The sequence below is a fragment of the Microcebus murinus genome, chromosome 2 (assembly GCF_040939455.1).
Source record: "Microcebus murinus isolate Inina chromosome 2, M.murinus_Inina_mat1.0, whole genome shotgun sequence".
Lineage (NCBI taxonomy): Eukaryota > Metazoa > Chordata > Mammalia > Primates > Cheirogaleidae > Microcebus > Microcebus murinus.
Genome location: NC_134105.1, coordinates 87,352,226 through 87,373,777, shown reverse-complemented (window position 1 = coordinate 87,373,777; position 21,552 = coordinate 87,352,226). Strand labels below are relative to the sequence as shown.

General features: G+C 37.8%; 1 protein-coding gene across 2 annotated transcripts in view; it reads left to right on the top strand.

The window, feature by feature from the left end:
- Positions 1-21,552, top strand: part of LOC105864043 (mitochondrial adenyl nucleotide antiporter SLC25A24) — a 50,834-nt gene that overhangs the window by 5,129 nt on the left and 24,153 nt on the right. Inside the window, exons 1-4 of one of the 2 annotated variants that reach the window (XM_075999925.1) lie at positions 4,111-4,281; positions 6,085-6,211; positions 10,010-10,097; positions 20,408-20,519. In XM_075999925.1, coding sequence (XP_075856040.1) covers positions 6,142-6,211; positions 10,010-10,097; positions 20,408-20,519 — 270 coding nt within the window. In that variant the 5' untranslated portion in view covers positions 4,111-4,281; positions 6,085-6,141. Of the gene's footprint in view, positions 1-4,110; positions 4,282-6,084; positions 6,212-10,009; positions 10,098-20,407; positions 20,520-21,552 lie in introns of those variants that run through there. The other variant, XM_075999924.1, reaches the window with a different exon arrangement.

The window sequence follows — 21,552 nt, the reverse complement described above, 5'->3', positions numbered from 1 at the left end:
ATGTCAAAACCAGGCTCATGCCTGTAATCCCAGTGCTTTGGGAGGCTGAGGTGGGAAGATCACATGGGGCAAGGGACTCGAGATCAGCATGGGCAACATAGCAAGACCTCATCTCTACAAAAAATAATAAGAAAAAACAAAATAGCTGGGGGTGATGGCACATTCCTGTAGTCCCAGCTCCTCTGGAGGCTGAGGCAGGAGGATCGCTTGAGCCTAGGAATTCAAGGCTACAGTGAGCTATGATCATGCCACTGTACTCCAGCCTGGGTGACAGAGGGAGACCCTGTCTCTAAGAAAGTAAATAGATATAATTAAAAATTAAAAAACAAACAAGGGAGAAGCGTCCCTGGAGAACTCTGTACCAACCACACAGAACTGTATTTCAGAGGAACACTGTTGTGGCTTTTTTCAGGTGACAGTGACATCTCTAGGAAGTTCTGATATGAGGTCTTTTCCCACATGTCACCAACTTCCCTAGTATCAAACTCATTTATATAGACGGAATTCAATTGGTTAAAGATAATAGAAATGGTACTTACATCATATAGTGTTAAGATAGAAGAGATAAAACTTTCTATTGCGGTAACTAGATTGCGGTTTATGAACAATGTTTTATTTTGCTTTTTACTATGAAAGTTGAGAGACTGAATATACAAATGGATATTGGCCAGACCACAAATAAAAACAGAACTTTGACCCACAACCTGCAGCAGTCTGCTGAGAAAACCAGCCCCTTACCTATAATAAACAGACCAAAAAAGTCATCTGTTATGTCAGACTTGCAGGAAGTCCTGTTGCTATGTCTAGTGACAATATAGGAAGCTAAACAGTAACTTCTGAACCATCAGCCCCAATGGCCAGGACTTGATTAGTGACTGACAGCTTCCCTAATTTTTGCCACACTTCCAACTTAGGACCAACCAGGGAAAGCCAAATATGCATCCCTAACCAATTATATAGGGTGTCCCACTTCAGTTAGCCAGACTACAGCTTCCCTATGCCCTGCTTCCAATCAGGACACACATGAAGCCTATACCCTTTTTTCCACTGCAAAGACTCCCTACTCCTTTGTCTGCCTTTGAATCTCTGTTACAATGCAAGCAACAGTATCTGACTCCCTTGCTGTAGCAAGCTCAGGATAAATAGCCTTTGCTTTTCTGATTTGGTTGATCTTCATTTATTTCCACAGTGGAATATATAAGAAAAAATTCAAAAGAGAAGCCCTAGGTTTTCATATTGCAGTAATCTTCCCTTATCCCTGGGGGTTGTGTTTCAAGATGCCCAGAGGATGCCTAAAACCAAACCTTGTATATACTATGTTTTTTCAACCTGATAACCTAGACAGCTAAGTGACTAACAGGTTGGTAGCATAGACTGTGGATACGCTGGACAAAGGGACGATTCACCTCCCAGGTTGGACAGAGCAGGATGGCATGAGATTTCATCATGCTATTCAGAATGGCATGAGTACGAATAGTTTATTTCTGGAATTTTCCATGTAACATTTTCCGGCCATGGTTGACCACAGGTAAATGAAACCACAAAAACCTGAACTGCAGATAAGGGAGGACTACTGTAATGGTAAGTCGGAGTCATTAGGTGATTGTAACTCTATGAGTCTTTATTTACCCTTAGAAGAGTTGTAGAAATAAGGGTAAAAAAAATTGAACTGTTCAAAGACAGAGTCAGGAATGTCCTTTAACTTGTAATTGCCAAAATGATAGTTGTTCACTGATACTTACATCGACTAACATATAAACTTCTTGAATGAAACTTTGGTACACAAATGGGGCTCCAGAATGCTGACATTTACTCTAGGATTATGCAAGTCTCAGTATATGTTTGTATAATCAGGAAATAATTTCCAGATCAAGATCATCCTCAATTTAATTTGCAAAAGGAATTAAATAGTAATAATTATTTTTAAGTGATGTAAATATATTTGCTTTTAAAACTGTCAGTAGTGGCAGGGCGTGGTGGCTCACCCCTGTAATCCTAGCACTCTGGGAGGCTGAGGTGGGCGGATCGCTTGAGCTCAGGAGTTCGAGACCAGCCTGAGCAAGAGCAAGACCCTGTCTCTACTAAAAATAGAAATTAATTGGCCAACTAAAAATATATAGAAAAAATTAGCTGGGAATGGTGGTGCATGCCTGTAGTCCCAGCTACTTGGGAAACTGAGGCAGGAGAATCGCTTGAGCCCAGGAGTTTGAGGTTGCTGTGAGCTAGGTTGTTGCCTTGGCACTCTAGCCCGGGCAACAGAGTGAGACTCTGTCTCAAAAAAAAAAAAAAAAAAACCTGTCAGTAGTAATGGATGATATTTTAATCAAGTTTATTTAGGGTTCAGGTAAGAGATACCACTCAAACTAGCTTAAATAAAAAAGGCTAGAATTCTTTGCTGATACTCTTTATCAGACTAAGGAAACACTTTTCTATTGCTAGTTTGCTAATAGTTTTTAATCATGAATGATATTGAATCCATCAAATGTTTATTAAGATGATCATATGATTTTTCCCTTTTATTCTGTTAATGTAATATACAAGATTTCTTTTTAAAAAAAATATTGACCCAACCTGACATTACTGGAATACATTCATATATATATATATATATATGTGTGTGTGTGTGTGTGTGTGTATAGTGTGTGTGTATACATATGTATACATACATACACATAAATATGCAGTCATGTGTTGCTTAATGACAGGGATATGTTCTGAGAAATGTGTCAGGCAGTTTTGTCTTTGTGTGAACATCACAGAGTGTACTTACATAAGCCTAGAAGGTATAGCCTACTACATACCTAGGCTCTATGGTATAGCCTATTGCTCCTAGGCAACAAACCTGTACAGCATGTTACTGTACTGAGTACTGTAGGCAACTGGAACACAGTGGTAAGTATTTGTGTATGTAAACATATCTAAACGTAGAAAAGGTACAGTAAATGTATGGTATTATAATCTTATGAGACCACCATTGTGTGCGCAGTCCATCCTTGACTGAAACGTTGTTATATGGCACATGACTGTATATATAATGTATTATCCATTTTATGTATTATTCGATTTGATTTGCTGACATTTTATTTAGGAGTTCTGGATCTATTTCCATAGTGACATTGCTTGTAATTTTCCTTTGTTGTGATGTTTCTGTTAGGTTTTTGAATCAAAAGTATACTTATCTTATAAGACCAGTTGGGAAATGTTTCCATCTCTTCTGCTCTCTGGAAATTGGTGTTACTTCTTTCTTAAAAGTTTGGTAGACAAGGCCGGGCGCTGTGGCTCACGCCTGTAATCCTAGCTCTTGGGAGGCCGAGGCGGGCGGATTGCTCAAGGTCAGGAGTTCAAAACCAGCCTGAGCAAGAGCGAGACCCCATCTCTACTATAAACAGAAAGAAATTAATTGGCCAACTGATATATGTATAAAAAATTAGCCGGGCATGGTGGCGCATGCCTGTAGTCCCAGCTACTCGGGAGGCTGAGGCAGAAGGATCACTCGAGCCCAGGAGTTTGAGGTTGCTGTGAGCTAGGCTGACGCCACGGCACTCACTCTAGCCTGGACAACAAAGTGAGACTCTGTCTCAAAAAAAAAAAAAAGTTTGGTAGACATTACTGTAAAACCATGTGGGCCTACAGTTTTCTCCATGGAGATGTTTTATAATTACAGATTAAATTTCTTTAATACTTAAAGGAATATTCAGATTTTCTATTTATTTATTTTCTGTTATGTCAATTTTTAATAAGTTTTTCTGGGCATTTTTTCATTTTTATATTTTTTTAAGTAAACCTGTTCATAATATCATTCATGTTTATAGTGTTAGTGATTTCAATATTTACATTCTGATATTGGTTATTTGCCAATTTCAACAGCCTATCAATTTTATTGGTCTTTTCAGAGAGCCATCTTTTTTTTTTTTTTTTTTTTTTTTGAGACAGAGTCTCGCTTTCTTGCCTAGGCTAGAGTGAGTGCCATGGCGTCAGCCTAGCTCACAGCAACCTCAAACTCCTGGGCTCAAGCGATCCTCCTGCCTCAGCCTCCCGAGTAGCTGGGACTACAGGCACAAGCCACCATGCCCAGCTGATTTTTATATATATATATATTAGTTGGCCAATTAATTTCTTTCTATTTTTTTTATGGTAGAGACGGGGTCTCGCTCAGGCTGGTTTTGAACTCCTGACCTTGAGCAATCCGCCCGCCTCGGCCTCCCAGAGTGCTAGGATTATAGGCGTGAGCCACCGCGCCCGGCCTGAGAGCCATCTTTTGACTTTGTTGATCCTCTCAGTGTATGTATGTTCTTTTTCATTATTCTTTGTCTCTTTCCTTCAACTTCTTTTGTGCTTAATTTTTTTCTAATTTCTTGAGATTGATGTATGCCTCAATGATTGATCATTGATTTTTGGTCTTCTTTTTTATTAATGCATTTAAAACCACAAATCTTCCTCTAAGCATAGCTTTAGTTGCAGCTCACAAGTTTCAGATCTGTCTCTGAATCTAGAGCTTGGAAGTTTGCCTGTTATACCATCCTGCCACAACATGGCATCATTTCCCCAGAATAGCATGACAATCAGATCAGTAGAATTTATAAGTTTTGGGTGGGTAATTGTGTGTGTCTCAATAGGTAGAAAGTTAATTTTGGATGGTGGTGGGAGAAGTCTTACATGTAATACCAAATTTCATATGATCTTATTTCTTTCTCTAATGCAGTGATTTCTATGGATAGAAATGGACAGTTTGATATGACAGCTTTTTATAAGGATCATCTTTAAGAAAAGATTATTTAATTTTGGAAATCATAGGGGGAAAATACTATTTTAGACATTTAAATCCTATGCTAGGTAAAGTGTTTGTCTTCTTTCTTGGGATTTATAAAGTACATGTCAAGAAATTTAGGGTGTGATTTACATTAACCTTAAAAATGCTGTGTTTCTCCTACATTGCTGGTGGGACTGCAAGCTAGTGCAACTTCTTTGAAAAGCAATATGGAGATACTTCAAAGAGATACAAGTAGATCTACCATTTGATTCAGCAACCCCATTACTGGCATCTACCCAAAAGACATTTTATGAAAAAGATACCTGCACTCGAATGTTTATAGCAGCACAATTCACAATTGCATAGATGTGGAAACAACCTAAGTGCCCATCAATACATGAGTGGATTAATAAAATGTGGTATATGTATACCATGGAGTACTATTCAGCTGTAAGAAACAATGGTGATATAGCACCTCTTATATTTTCCTGGATAGAGCTGGAACCCATTCTACTAAGTGAAATATCCCAAGAATGGAAAAATAAGCACCACATGTACTCATTGGTACTTTGGCAAATTGGTATTAATGGATCAATTTTGGTACATTGGCAAATTGGTATTACAGATCAACACGTAAGTGAAATATAGGAATAACACTTATCGAGCGTAGGGCAGATGGGAGGGAGGGGGAAGGAGATGAGTATATACATACATAATGAGTGTCAATGGCACTGTCTGGGGGATGGACACGCTTGAAGCTCTGACGGGGGGGGGGGGGAAGGCAACACACATAACCTAAACATTTGTACCCCCATAATATGCTGAAATAAAAAAATTTATAAATAAATATAAAAAATGTTTTATAGAAATCAATGCATCATTTTTCTGATTAAAAATTTAACACATGGCCAGGTACAGTGGCTCAAGCCTGTAACCCTAGCACTTTGGGAGGCCAAAGCAGGAGGATCACTTGAGCCCAGGAGTTAGAGGCTGCAGTGAGCTATGATTGTGCCACTGTACTCTATCCCGGGCAACAGAGTGAGACCCTGTCTCAAAAAAAAAAATAAAAAATAAAAAAAGCTGTGTTTTATAGAAATCAGTGCATCATTTTTCTAATTAAAATTTTAACACAAGATCTCAAATCTTTTTGCAGTGGTAGGGTTACTTTTATTATAGATCTTTAACATAATGAAAAATTATATATCTGGCCCAAAATTGGTACTTTAGTCTTACAGGAAAATAGCCAATCTGCTTGAAGTATGTGTACAAATAATTTAGTGCTTTAGCCCCTACTGGCAATAAAATATCTCTTGATTTTTTTTTTTTTTTGGTAGAAAATTTTTACTACTGGAGATACCAACAAAGATGGCAAGCTGGATTTTGAAGAATTTATGAAATACCTTAAAGACCATGAGAAAAAAATGAAACTGGCATTTAAGAGTTTGGACAAAAATAATGATGGTATGTCTTTCTTTTCTATTCATCACCAGCTGTGAAGGAGTACTTCTCATGCTTCCAAAAGTCTAAAACAATGCATGTTTAGTCACTCAGTTTTGAGATGATAGTTATTACTTGTGATAATACATACTTTTCTTAATAATGTGACTTTTATATAGAATTCATACTTTTAGTGAAGAAAACTTACAGATAGCTTTGTCTTCTGAATTAAAAACTGTAGGTAAGGCCTGTTGTGAAATATTAACTATGGAACATTATGCCAATTTTACTAAAGCTATGGGTTAAAAATAATAATTATGTCCTCTTGCCTTCTGAGTAAGAGAAACTTATTTTGTTTGTATATAGGCATAACTATTGTGTATTCTAAAATTTAAAAAGCTTTCAGATTATCTTGCATTTGACAGTCATTTTGAAGAATTAATTTAGAGAAGATACTGTTTGATACTGAAAATTAGAAAAAAATAGCATATACTCATTTAAGTATGTATCTGTTAGTTGGGATTATGGTTTCTCTATTTCAGGAGTCCTCAAACTACGGACCCGTGGGCCACATGTGGCCCACCTGGCACATTTATCCGGCCCACCGAATGTTTTTGCCACGGCTGCCTGTCCTGCTTAGCAGCCGACTTGTCCCGGGCCCACAGTGGAATGTGTGCTGCACTCTCCAACGGCCTTCCAATGGTCTGAGGGACAGTGAACTGGCCCCCTGTTTAAGTTTGAGGACCCCTGCTAGATTAATAGTTTGGAGTTTGTCTTAGTTTGTTTTCTGTTGCTATAACAGAATACCACAGACTGGGTAATTTATGAAGAAAGGGAAATTTATTTCTTAATAGTTCTGGAGGCTGGGAAGTTCAAAGTTGAGGTCTGCATTGGGTGAGGGCCTTCTTACTACATCGTAACATGCTGGGAGGCATCACGTGGAGGAGACAGAGCAAGTATCCTACCGCAGATCTCTCTTCCTCATCCTATAAAGCCAGCAGTCCCATGGTGAGGGCTCTACCCAGACAACCTTATTGAATCCCAGTTACTTCCTAAAGGCCCCACCTCCAGATTCATCATCATATGAATTTGGAGATTAAGTTTCCAACACATGAAATTTGGAGGACATATTCAAACCATAGTAGAGTTAGAGTCCCAGTTATGTATGGCAGAAAGCAAGGGTATGATAGAAGAAAGGGAGTCATGAAGCCTTCATCACTAAAGGCAATCTTTATAGGAAGAGGGAATTATTAAAAATTTAATATAGCTCCAAACCCCTCTCTACATATGATTAATCATGGTCATTCTATTCACACACTTGTTATTTAAGAAACAAGTTAAAAAAATAGATTGAGAGAAAATATAGTTCATATCAGGGTTGGCAAACTTTTTGTAAAAGTCCAGATAATATTTTGGCTTTATGGGCCACATGGCCTCAATTGTAGTTGTTCATCTCTGCCGTGGTACGTCAAAAGCAGCCACAGACAAAATGTAAATGAACGAGCATGGCAGCATTCCAATAAAACTTTATTTGTAAAGACAGTCAGTGGGCCTTATTTGGCTTAAGGATTATAGTTTGTAAGCTCTTGGTTTATACTGAATATTAACTCAAGTTAAATTCAAAGTAAGTTATTGCAAACAAACAACTAAACCCTTTGAGTGGTTTTGATGATCACTTAAGTCTGTGACTCTTAGCCAGGAAGACCAGAATTTGTGGTGAAAGTAGTACCTTTGGAACGTTTTTTGCCTCTAGTAACTTTACGTTATATGTCTCCAAGTCTAGCCTTAGTTTAATCTTTGAGCAAAATTCAGTTCTTACACTCAGCTTTTCTTCTTCCCTGCAAACTTTTATCCCCACCTGACCCTCGACAGTTCAGTGACAGAGACAGTTCAGTTACAGATTGTGCGCTGTTAGGGCAGGCAGTGGCAGGGAGGTAGAGCTACCTCAGGATCAAATGCCACATACTTAGAGGTTGATCATCTCAGTACAGCAGTTGTGCACACATCAACTGTCCCTTTCAGAGAATTCTAAATGAACCAGAGGAAATAAAGATGAAATTTTAATGATACATTTGTAGCAATTGTGAAGTATCCCTTTATACTTTATCTTATTTCTATATTTTGAAACAATTTCTCATAGATTTATATTTTTATTTATCAGACTTCCTTAAAGCAAAGCATTTACAGTTGATCCTCATTATTCACAGATTCTGTATTTGTGAATCTGTCTACTCACTAAAATTTAACCCAAAATTCACCCCCAAATGTATACTTGTAGCTCTTTCCCTGTCATTCATGGACTTGCACAGAGCAATGACAAATTTGAGTTGCTCAACATGCACATTCCTAGCTATGTGGAATATGGCAACACTGCCTTCTTGTTTCAGCTCTCATACTGTAAACAAGTGACCTTTTCCAGGTGTATCTTGTGCTATATTTTTTGCAGTTTTGTACTTTTTGTTGATGATTTTGCTTTTTAATACGTTCCCCTAATGTAATGCTGAGGCACTATCTAGTGCTCCTAAGTGCAAGAAAGCCATGGTGTGGCTTATGGAGAAAATACATGTGTTAGATAAACTTCACCATTAGTGAATCGATGATGTATATTAAATAGGTGTTTTTAAACAGAAACACACCTAAGACAAGGTTACGTATTGATCAGTTGATGAAAATGTGATTGGAAGCTCACAGGAACCTAACCCTGTATTTCCCTTAGGAGGGGTGGCCCAGTATTTGCTAATTCAGTGTTGCAGTGACTTTATAGAACATGACTACTGTGAATAATGAGAACTGACTATATCTCTTTAAGAGTGCAGGTCTAAAAGAGAATATTCATAGTGGTATTTGAAGAATTTCATTGCAAACAGATAATGCCTCTAACTGTCCTTGCATTGTCTAGATTCTCATGCTGCTCTTTCCCTCTCCCCAGGAGGATTCTCCTGGGATGCTGTCCCTTCTTTAAGGTCCCTTCTCTTAGACTAAGTCTTTCCTTTTACCACTAACTGACAGTAATTTTTATCTTCGTCTTTTCCTGGAGAAGTTTGCTGTTAATGCAATGCTGCATTGGCATAAGACCCTCTCTTACTTTTGTTTTGTTTCATCCTATTTCCTGTATGTTAGTCTTAGGATTCTCAGGAGCCCATAAGCTGCTTGAGGGAAAGGCAGTAGTGCTTATGTTCATTGCAGATATTTTCTGTTTTTCTTTCTCTCTTTTCATTGTTTTCCTTCTGTCTATAAACATGCTCTAATTTCCTAATACTAAAATTTTCTCTCATCCATCGGCTTTCTACCTTTGCTCTCTTTATTTTTAGGGCCAGATTTCTCAAAGAATAGTCCACCCTTTGAGTCCATTTCCTCATTTTCTACTCCTTTTTAACTCAGTCATATAATATGACTTTATGCATAATAAATGTATAGTCATTTATTAATATGTGGAAATAGGTACTGTTAAAACAAGTAGATGCCAGTTTAATTGAATTTACCTCAGAGTTAGGCTATCTTGATTTGAATCTCAGTTCTCCTACTCCATAATTACATTACTTGGTAAGGCCACTTGAGCTCCTGGTCTCCTCTTAAGAGGAAATTATTATTTATCTACAAGGCTCTTATAATTACTGAATTAAAAATGTTTAATTGTGTGTGTTAAATTCTGAATATTGATGTTATTATATGTATTTAAGCAAACCTATAACTTAACCTAAATGCATAATTTTGCCTTAATAATTTCAAAGCTTTATCTTAAATGAGAGATTTGAAATTCATGGTTTCTAAGGTCCTTGTCAATTCTGAGTCTGACTTTATGCCCTTTTCATTTTTTTAAAGGAAAAATTGAAGCTGCAGAAATTGTCCAGTCTCTCCAGATACTGGGTCTAACTATTTCTGAAAAACAAGCACAGTTGATTCTTCAAAGGTAAGGTCTTTATCTTAATGACAGGTATTTTTGACTTTCATTTTAAAATCCTGCTTTAGAGATCTGCATTTGTTAAGTGTGGCTTTAAAAGATCTTCCAGCATGTCACCATTCTTCAAGTACATCTTCCCTTTTTCTTCCTTTCATTTTGTATATGTACATGTATCTAAAGTGTAGGAATGGAAAATGTAATCTCAGACTGGACTCTTTCTTGCAAAGCCTCAAGGGCCAGTGGAATGGCGGCAAAGTTTTAAATCTATAGGTAAGAGTTTTCATGTTGCTTTTTTCCCCCATATGGGTTCTAAAGTGACACCAGATATATCAAGTTATTTAACCTACATGTGACTGGATAAGAGGGAAATTGCCAAGCTCTCCTGGTTAACAAAGAACTATTTAACTATTCAACTCCTGGTTAACAAAGAACTATTTAAACTTTCAGAAAAAAGAATGCCAATTTGAACCTTATCGTCGAGGGCAATTATTTCATTGACTTAGTAAGCCAGATGTTCGCAGAATTAATGCTTGATTTCACAGGACAGAGCAGTAACCTCTGTAGTCCAGGTGCTCTCAAATACTCTTCTGCTGTAAACACAATACAAGGACCAGTTTTTTTATGATAACAGAAAACAGGATGATTACAATATATTAATATTCTTATGAATGAGTATAGTCTTCACATTATCTAACAAGTTTTTTTTTAATGGCTTTATTGTTGAAATTATCTTCTTTTATATCTGCACCAGTAGCATTTTTCTCCTTTCTGTCTGTTCAGAATTTCTTTTATAAACAGCTGCTCAACAGGAATGCTCCAAGTCTGAAGTCTTAGCACAGACAGAGTTACTTTTGTTAGCTCTTGATGAGAAGGGCTTTCCTGAGGAAATGAAAATCTAAAACAGAAAAAGGAGATAAACAGAATTTTGACAGTGAGATAGGCAGCATATAATATTCTGCTTATAAAGTCATATTCTCCCAGGAAAGTAAGAGTTTTTTTCTGGTTCTTAAGCCAGAAATCATATTCCCATATTTCCTGTGATAGCTTTAAAAATAACGTGAATTCCAAGCCCAACATTCAGAAGAGACTAAGATGTATTAGTTAGCTCGGCTGTCATAACAAAATACCAAAGGCTGCACCTTAAATAACATAAATTTACTTTCTCACATTGTGGAGGCTAGAATTTTGAGATCAGAGTGCTATTATGGTCAGGTCTGGTAAGAGCTCTCTTTCTGGCTTGCCTTCTCACTGTATCTGCACATGGTGGGGGGCAGAGAAAGAGAGAGAGAGAGATCTTTTATTTATTTATTTATTTTTTATTTCAGCATATTATGGGGGTACAGATTTTAAGGTTTCAATAAATGCCCATTTCCCCCCTCCCCCCACAAGACTGAGTTTCCAGCATGACCATCCCCCAGATGGTGCACACCTCACTCATTATGTATGTATGTACCCACCCCCCTCCCACCTGCCCAATACCCTATTACTGTAGTACCTATGTGTCCACTTAGGTGCTGCTCAGTTAATACCAGTTTGTTGGTGAGTATATGTGGTGCTTGTTTTTCCATTCTTGGGATACTTCACTTAGTAGTATGGGTTCCAGCTCTAACCAGGAAAATATAAGATGTACTATATCACCATTGTTTCTTAGAGCTGAATAGTACTCCATGGTATACATATACCACATTTTATTAATCCATTCTTGGATTGATGGGCACTTGGGCTGTTTCCACAGCCTTGCAATTATGAATTGTGCTGCTACAAACATTCGAGTGCAGGTGTCTTTTTTGTAGAGTGTCATTGGATCTTTTAGGTAGATGCCCAGTAATGGGATTGCTGGATCAAATGGTAGATTCACTTGTATCGCTTTAAGGTATCTCCATATTGCTTTCCACAGAGGTTGAACTAGTTTGCAGTCCCACCAGCAGTGTAGGAGTGTTCCTCTTTCTCCCCATCCATGCCAGCATTTATTGTTTGGAGACTTTTTGATAAAGGCCATTCTCACTGGAGTTAAGTGATATCTCATTGTTGTTTTGATTTGCATTTCCCTGATGATTAGAGATGTTGAGCATTTTTTCATATGTTTGTTGGCCATTCTTCTGTCTTCTTTAGAAAAGTTTCTGTTCATGTACTTTGCCTACTTTTTAATAGGATTATTTGATTTTTTCTTGCTGATTTTAGTGAGTTCTAAGTATATTCTAGTTATCAGCCCCTTCTCAGATGCGTAGGATACAAAAATTTTCTACCATTCTGTAGGTTGTCTGTTTATTTTCATGACTGTTTCTTTGGCTGTGCAGAAGCTTTTTAGTTTGATCATGTCCCATTTATTTATTTTTGTTGCTGCTGTGATTGCCTTTGGGGACTTCATAAACCCTTTGCCTAGGCCGATGTCTAGGAGAATGTTTCCAACATTTTCCTCTAGAATTCTAATAGTTTCATACCTGAAGTTTAAGTCTGTTACCCAGCATGAGTTGATTTTTGTGAGAGGTGAAAGGTGTGGGTCCTGTTTTAGCCTTCTACAGGTGGCTATCCAGTTTTCCCAGCACCATTTATTGAAAAGGGATTCTTTTCCCCAGCGTATGTTTTTGTCTGCTTTGTCAAAGATTAGATGGCTATATGAGGATGGTTTTATATCAGGATTCTCACATCTGTTCCACTAGTCAATATTCCTATTTTTGTGCCAATACCATATTGATTTAATTACTACAGCTTTGTAGTATAGTTTGATATCTGGCATATTAATGCCTCCCATTTTGTTTTTGTTGCCTAGAATTGCTCTTGATATTCGGGGTCTTCTTTGGTTCCATACGAAGCGTAAAATTATCTTTTCTATATCTGTGAAGAATGCTGATGGGATTTTAATAGGTATTGCATTGAATCTGTAGATCAGTTTGGGTAGTATAGACATTTTAATGATGTTGAGTCTGCCAACCCACGAGCATGGTATGGATTTCCATCTGTTTACATCCTCTGCTATTTCCTTCCTAAGTGTTTCATAGTTCTCCCTGTAGAGGTCTTTTACGTCCTTGGTTAAGTATATTCCTAGGTACTTTAATTTCTTTGTTGCTATTGTGAAGGGAATTGAGTCTTTGATTTGGTTCTCAATTGGATTGTTGTTAGCATATATGAATGCCTCTGATTTCTGTGTATTGATTTTGTATCCTGAGACTTTACTAAATTCATTTATCAGTTCCAGGAGTTTCTTGATTTAATCTTTGGGGCTTTCTCAATATAATATCATATCATCAGCAAACAGTGAAAGTTTGATTTCTTCTGCCCCTATTTGGATACCTTTAATTCCACTTTCCTGTCTGATGGCTGTAGCCAGGAATTCCAGCACTATGTTGAATTGAAGTGGAGATAGTGGGCAACCTTGTCTGGTTCCAGTTCTAAGCTTGGGAATGCTTTCAGTTTTTCCCCATTCAATATGATGTTGCCTATGGGTCTGTCATATAGGGCTTGTATCATTTTTATGTATGTCCCTTGTATGCCTATTTTATTAAGTGTTCGTATCATGAAAGGGTGTTGAATTTTGTCAAAAGCTTTTTCTGTGTCTATTGAAAGAATCATGTGGACTTTGTTTTTGCTTCTGTTTATGTGGTGAATTGCGTTTATAGATTTACGTATGTTGAAGCATCCCTGCATCCCTGGGTTGAAGCCCACTTGATCGTGATGGATTATTTTTTTGATAACCGTCTGGATTCAATTAGCTAGGATTCTGTTGAAAATTTTTGCATCTATATTCATTAGGGATATTGGTGTGTAGTTTTCTTTTTTTGTTGTATCCTTTCCTGGTTTTGGTATCAGAGTAATATTTGCTTCATAAAAGGTGTCGGGGAGGTTTCCTTTCTTCTCGATGTTGTAGAATAGTTTTGTAAGTGTGGTAAAATTCGGATGTGAAACAGTCTGGACTGGGACTTTTCTTTTTAGGGAGATTTTTAATTGCTGTTTCTACTTCAGCTCTTGAGATTGGTCTGTTCAGGGAATCTATTTCTTCCTGGTTGAACCTAGGGAGGCTGTGTGTTTCTAGAAATTTGTCCATTTCCTCCACATTTTCGAGTTTGTGTGCATAAAGATTTTTGTAGTATTCATAAATTATATCTTGTATTTCTTTGGGATCAGTTGTGATATCTCCTTTTTTGTTCCTGATGGAGCTTATTAGACATTTCTCTTTTCTGCTTTTCGTTAGCTTAGCCAATGGCGTGTCTATTTTGTTTATTTTTTCAAAGAACCAACTTTTTGTTTTATTAGTCTCCTGAATAGCTTCCCTGTTTTCAATTTCGTTTAGTTCTGATTTTTGATGTTGTTGATTTCGTTTCTTCTGCTGGGTTTGGGGTTGGTCTGTTCTTCTTTTTCCAGCTCTTTGAGTCATTTTGTTAGATTGTCTATTTGTGATCTTTTTGACTTTTGGTTATAGGCATTTATGGAGATAAACTTTCCTCTCAGAACTGCTTTAGCTGTGTCCCAGAGGATTTGATAACTTGTCTCTCCATTGTCATTTTGTTGAAATTATTTTTTTCATTCCATCTTGATTTCTTCATTTATGAAGTAATCATTTAGTAGGAGGTTGTTTAATTTCCACGTTTTTGTGTAGAAATGTGAGTTTTTGTTAGGGTTTATTTCTACTTTTATCCCACTGTGACCTTAGAAGTTACATGGTATGATTTCTATTTTTTAAAATTTCTTGAGGTTTACTTTGTGTCCTAGGATATGGTCAATCTTAGAGAACATCCCGAGAGCTGATGAGAAGAACGTATATTCAGTGGATTTTGGGTAGAATGTTCTGTAAATGTCAGTCAGACCCAATTGTTTTGTTTAAGTCCATTATTTCTTTATTAATTTTCTGTTTGGAGGATCTGTCTTGTGCCGTTAGAGGGGTTTTGAAATCTCTGGTGATTATGGAGTTGCTATTAATCAATTTGCTTAGATCCAGTAAGGTTTGCTTTTTGAAACTGGATGTACCAAAGTTGGGTGCATATATATTTAAAATTTTTATCTCTTCCTGTTGAAGTGTGCCCTTCACCATTATATAATGACCCTCTTTGTCTTTCACTATTTTTGTTCGGTTTAAAAACTAAATCATCTGAAATTAGAACTGCCAAGCCAGCCTTCTTTTGGCTACCACTTGCCTGGAATACTGATCTCCACCCTTTTACTTTTAGTCTATATGCATCCTTGCAGGTTAGATGTGTTTCCTGAAGACAGCATATATTTGGCCTGTATTTTCTTATCCATTCAGCCAGCCTATGTCTCTTGAGTGGAGAGTTTAAGCCATTCACATTTATTGAGAGAACTGATAGGTAAGGTAGATTATTGTTCATTCTGTTGGGTTGGATGTTGTTGCTTTGATTTCTCTCTTGAGCCATTGTATTATCTGGCCTTTAATCATTGGGTTTTGGTCGTTTTTATGTTTGTGAGTTTTTATTATGGTTTTCCGTGCGTAACACTGTTTTGAGTACTTCTTGTAGGGCTGGTCTTGTTTTGGTGAATTCTCTGAGCCTTTGCTGATCTGTGAATGTCTTTATTTCTCCTTCACATACGAAGCTTAGTTTTGCAGGGAATAGGATTCTAGGCTGGGCATTGTTTTGTTTCAGAAGAGTGACTATGGGACCCCAGTCTCTCCTTGCTTGTAAAGTCTCAGTGGAGAAGTATGGTGTTATTTGAATTGGCTTTCCCTTGTATGTTACTTGCTTCATTCCTCTTATAGCTCTTAGAAGGGCCTCTTTAGTTGATATTTTGATCAGTCTGATGTCTGCATGTCATGACGTCTTCCTGTTTACATTGAATCTCCCAGGGGTCCTCTGAGCTTCTTTAGCTTGTATAGCGAGATTTTTAGGCCTGGGAAATTTTCCTCTATTATATCTTCAAATAGCTTGTCCACACCTTGAGTGTTGTCTTCTTCCCCTGTGGTAATCCTGTGACCCTCACATTAGGTTTCCTCACATAATCCCATATCTCTTGTAGGCTTTGCTCTTTTCTCTTGTTTCTCTGCTCTATCTCTGTGACTGATTTATTTAATTGGAGGGTGTTATCTTCAATCTCTGAGATTCTTTCTTCTGTTTGATCTACCCTGTTCTTGAGACTTTCCAGTGTATTTTGTAGTTCCCTGAATTGATTCTTCATTTCCAGGAGTTCGGTTAAACTTTTCTTCATTGTGTCTATTTCTTTAGTGAACCCGTAGTCTGAGACCCGTAGTCTGGAGCAAGCCTTGCTTCTTTCCACCCTCCCCAACTCTGCAGCTACTCCTGGGCCTCTGCCATCAGGCCAGACCACACGCCACCAGGCCTCCCCGGACTGTGATGCCGGCAGAGAGGTTCCCTGCTCAGGAATGCCACCTGGGTTGGGCGTATAGCCTCGTTTTGGGAGGAGCGTTGCCCTCTAGGATGCTTATCTGCCCCTGAAGGCACACACACCTCAGTAGACTGTTTGCATATCCCTTCTGTGCCCCGGGCAATGCGAGACCTTGGTGCATGGGATGTGGTCTGCAGATCTGACCTCTGGGCCCCAGAGTTCAAACTATATCCCCACCAGGGAGAGGAGTGCTAGTTCCAATTCACCCATGGGGAGCCCAAGCTGGTTCTATGTCTCTCAGCCTCAGGGTCTTCCCCGTTCTCCTGGGATCACTGTGCCAGCAGCACCTGGGACGGCTGGCGGGTAGGAAGCCCACAATCTGAGTCCCCTTAGTCAGCTGTATGGCCCCAAAAGGGAAGGTCCCATTCCCTGGACGTGTCTCCGGCTGGTGGCTGTATTATCTGGGCAGCCGTAGATAGGGTCGGCGGAGAGGAGGAGGAGGCAATATGGTGCCTGACTCGCGGCTGGGTCTGTGCACACAGGGGTGCCCCGAGGTATTTGGGAGCCTGGTGCCATGTCCGCTACTGACTTACTGCTCACTGGCAGTGGCCGTCTCTGAGCTGGTGTCCATAGGTCTCTCTACCCACTGGGGAGCTCACCAGCAGTCTGAGATGCAGGGGAGGGGAAGGTTGACCGATCTACCTACCCTTCCCACTGGTCTGTGGGCTGCTCCGATGGTCTCAGCTTCCAGTTCTCCTCTGCAACCTCCTCCTGTGGAGTCTCCCATGGTCTCAGGTATCCCTCCTTCTGACCCTCGTCCGCTGTATGCTCATCTTCTTTCTTCTTTCTTCTAATTTCTGCTAGAATCTGTTTTTTCTGCAGAGACACTCTGTCTGTCGCTGTTTCTCATCCGCCATCTTGATCTCTCCTCTCTCAAATTTGTGTATTTATTTTGTATCCTGAGACTTTACCAAATTCATTTATCAATTCAGGGAGTCTCTTGGTTGAATCCTTTAGGTTTTCTAGGTTAATATCATGTCATCAGGAAAGAGTGAGTGTTTGATTTCTTCTGCTCCCATTTGGACACCCATAATTCCGCTCTCTTGTCTGATTGCTGTAGCGAGGAATTCCAGCACTATGTTGAATAGAAGTGGAGATAGTGGGCAACCTTGTCTTGTTCCAGTTCTAAGTGGGCATACTTTCAATTTTTCTCCATTCTGTATGATGTTTGCTGTGGGTTTGTCATATATGGCTTGTATCATTTTTAGGTAACCCCCGTCTATGCCTATTTTGTTGAGCGTTCTTATAAAAAGGTGTTGAATTTTGTCAAATGCTTTTTCTGCATCTATTGAGAAGATCATATTGTCTTTGTTTTTGTTTCTATTTATATGGTGAATTACATTTATAGATTTGCATATGTTGAACCTTCCCTGCATCCCTGGGATGAAGCCTATTTGGTTGTGATGGACTATTTTCTCTACAAGCACCTGGATTTGATTGGCTAGGATTTTGTTGAGAATTTTTGCATCTATATTCATAAGAGATATTGGTCTGTAGTTTTCTTTTTTTTTGCATCCTTTCCTGGTTTTGGTTTCAGGGTTATGTTCACTTCATAAAATGTGTTGGGGAGAATTCTAGTCTTCTTGATGTTGTGGAATAATTTCTGCAGGATAGGCATCAATTCTTCTTTGTAGGTCTGGTAAAATTTGAGTGTGAAACCATCTGGTCGAGGACTTTTCTTTTTAGGAAGATTTTTTATTGCTGTTTCAGTTTCGTTACTTGATACTGGTCTGTTCAGGAATTCTATTTCTTCCTGGTTGAGCCTAGGGAGGCTGTGTGTTTCTAAGAAATTATCCATTTCCTCCACATTTTCCAGTTTGTGTGCATAGAGGTTTTTGTAGTATTCATAAATTATATCTTGTATCTCCATGGTATCCATTGTAATTTCTCCTTTTTTGTTCCTGATGGAGCTTATTAGAGATTTTTCTTTTCTGCTTTTCATTAGTCTAGTCAAAGGTGTGTCAGTTTTGTTTATTTTTTTCAAAGAACCAACTTTTTGTTTTATTAATCTTCCATATAGTTTCCCTGTTGTCAATTTTGTTTAGTTCTGATTTGATCTTAATGATTTCACTTTTTCTACTGGGTTTGGGGTTGGTCTGTCCATCTTTTTCCAGCTCTTTGAGACGATTCGTTAGGTTGTCTATTTGTGATCTTTTCGACTTCTGGATATAGGTATTTATGGAAATAAGACTGACCAAAATATCAACTAAAGAGGCCCTTTTATAAGCTGTAAGACGAAAGAAGCAAGTAACATACAAAGGAAAGCCAATCCGAATAATGCCAGACTTCTCTACTGAAACTTTACAAGCAAGGAGAGATTGGGGCCCCATTCTCACTCTTCTGAAACAGAATATAATGCCCAGCCCAGAGTCTTATTCCCTGAAAAACTAAGTTTTTATATGAAGGAGAAATCAGGACATTCTCAGATAAGTAAAGACTGAGGGAATTCACCAAGACAAGACCAGACCTTCAAGAAGTACTCAAAACAGTGTTACCCATGGATCAGCACAATAAACACTCACGAATGTAAATCTACTCAAAAGCTAAAGATCAAAGCCCAGATACCGTAATGGCTCAAGAGAGAAAACAAAGCAACAAACTTCAACCTAACATAATGAACAGAAATCTGCCCCACCTATCAGTTAGCTCAATAAATGTGAATGTCTTGAACTCCCCACTGAAGAGACATAGGCTGGCCAAATGGATAAAAAAATATAAGCCAAGTATCTGCTGCTTTCTTTAAATGTTTGCTACAATTCAGCAGTGAAGGCATCCATCAGGTTCTGGGCTTTCTTTGATGCAAGACTGTTTATTACTGAATCAGTCTCCTTACTCATTATTGGTTTGTTCAGATTTCCTTATAATTTAATCTTTATAGGTTGTATATGTCAAGGGTTTTATCCATTTCTTGTAGGTTATCTAATTTGTTGGTGTATAGTTGTTCATAATAGTCACTTACGATTCTTTGCATTTCTGATATATCAGTTGTAATGTCTCATGTTTCATTTCTGATTTTGAGTCTTCTTTTTTTCTTAGTCTAGCTAAAGGTTTGTTGATTTTGTTTAACTTTCCAAAAAACTAACTCTTATTGTCACTGATCTTTCTTAAGATGCAAAAGGCCCAGTCACCAAGAATTTGATTTTTTTTTTTAATTTCGGGAATATATGAGAGTACAAACATTTTTTTAAAATAATCACTGCTAATTTTCTTAAGTTGGAAATTGATAGCCTATTTTTGAGTATTCAAATATTCATACATTCAGATGTTGCAACAGAACATTAAGAAATATTTTCCTGAAGTAGTACAAGAAAAAATGGATTGAAATTTCATTCATTACTACCTCTCAATATTTTTCTTCCAGTTTTTTTTTTTTTTTTTTTTTTGAGACAGAGTCTTGCTCTGTTGCCTGGGCTAGAGTGCCATGGCATCACCCTAGCTCACAGCAACCTGAAACTCCTGGGCTCAGGCGACCCTTCTGCCTCAGCCTCCCGAATAGCTGGGACTATAGGTGTGTACCACCTATGCCTGGCTAATTTTTTTCTATTTTCAGTTGCCCAGCTAATTTTTTTTTTTTCCATTTTTAGTAGAGACGGGGACTTGCTTTTGCTTAGGCTGGTCTCTAAATCCTGAGCTCAAACAATCCTCCTGTCTTGGCCTCCCAGAGTGCTAGTATTACAGGCGTGAGCTACCGCAACTGGCCCAGTTTTTGTATTTTATAGCTCATTGACTTAGAGTTTGATAGTGTACTAAAAGTCATCTTTAGTGAGCTCTGAAATTTTTAGATCCATTTTTATCTAAATAATTAAAACTATCTGACAGGACCATGAAATGCTTGTTACCATTTCAAACAACATATAATTGTGAACGAGATTCTTTGGTAAGAATATTAAATTGGAAAAAAACTATCATTCTGTAAAATAGCTGATAATGTTAGTTTTATTCTTTAATATATTTTTTTAAACTTTCAGCATTGATGCTGATGGGACAATGACGGTGGACTGGAATGAATGGAGAGACTACTTCTTATTTAATCCTGTTACAGACATTGAGGAAATTATTCGTTTCTGGAAACATTCTACTGTAAGTAGTGTGCTTTTATGTTTTTATACTTACTTGGTGCTATAAGCAATAAGGGTATTTAAAACCCAAGAACACTCTAACACTTATAGGCCAGGATGCCTAAGTTCCAATAGTTCCTTAGCACACTATAGAGTTCTGTTTATCCTATTAGGCATAGATTTATAGCATCTTAAAAAACCCAAAACTGCATAATCAGCCATTCTCAAAAGTTGAAAGAAATACAACCTTGATGAATAAACTGTCCAAGTTTATTGATGTGTAAGCATTCTGCCATAGGGAAGTATAAAAGTCATAGGCTTTTGCTTTTTGTAGATACTGTATTGTCTGAATAGCTCAACACTCAGGATTGCTAAGGATCTGTTTCCTTGGCCATTGATGATATGACCAAAGGTCCCTTCTGAAAGTTTTGTTTGTTTAGTCAAACTGCCTAGGTTCGTCTCTCGTGTAAGGAACTTATAATAATCATTAAAGATTACAAAATCTTTCTGGCTCATCTGCTCAGCATTTCACATCAATTTGTATTCCACAAACTTTCAAATTTTGATTACATTTCATTAATATACTGCTCAAATATACTGGTATAAATCAAGTTCTATTATTGTGCAATAGGCTCCTGAAACCATTGGGAGCTCCCTTAAGGAATTTTCTTTTCCTAATGGGCTTGCCTTCTATACTTATTCATGGATCTCATTAAATTTAACATGCACTAAATGAAGCCTGGAGTTCCCATTGCAGCTAGTACAATGCCTAAGCTTACATAGAGCATTATAAAATTGGTGATTAATGCTTTTTCAACTATGAGTACAAAATTATGCTATATTAGTAGTGTAGTTGCCTAGATAAATTTTATACTTATGTGTGGTTTTATAGACTTGATTCTTTTTGTGTCTTTGAAGATAATTGATAACACTTGAGGCTACAATCATATGTCTATTGTATTGATGACAAAATGAAGGAAGAGAGGGTAACTACCACAGCATACCTGCTTACCCTTACACTCTCACTTGTAAAATCTTTTATGTGAAAATCGTTT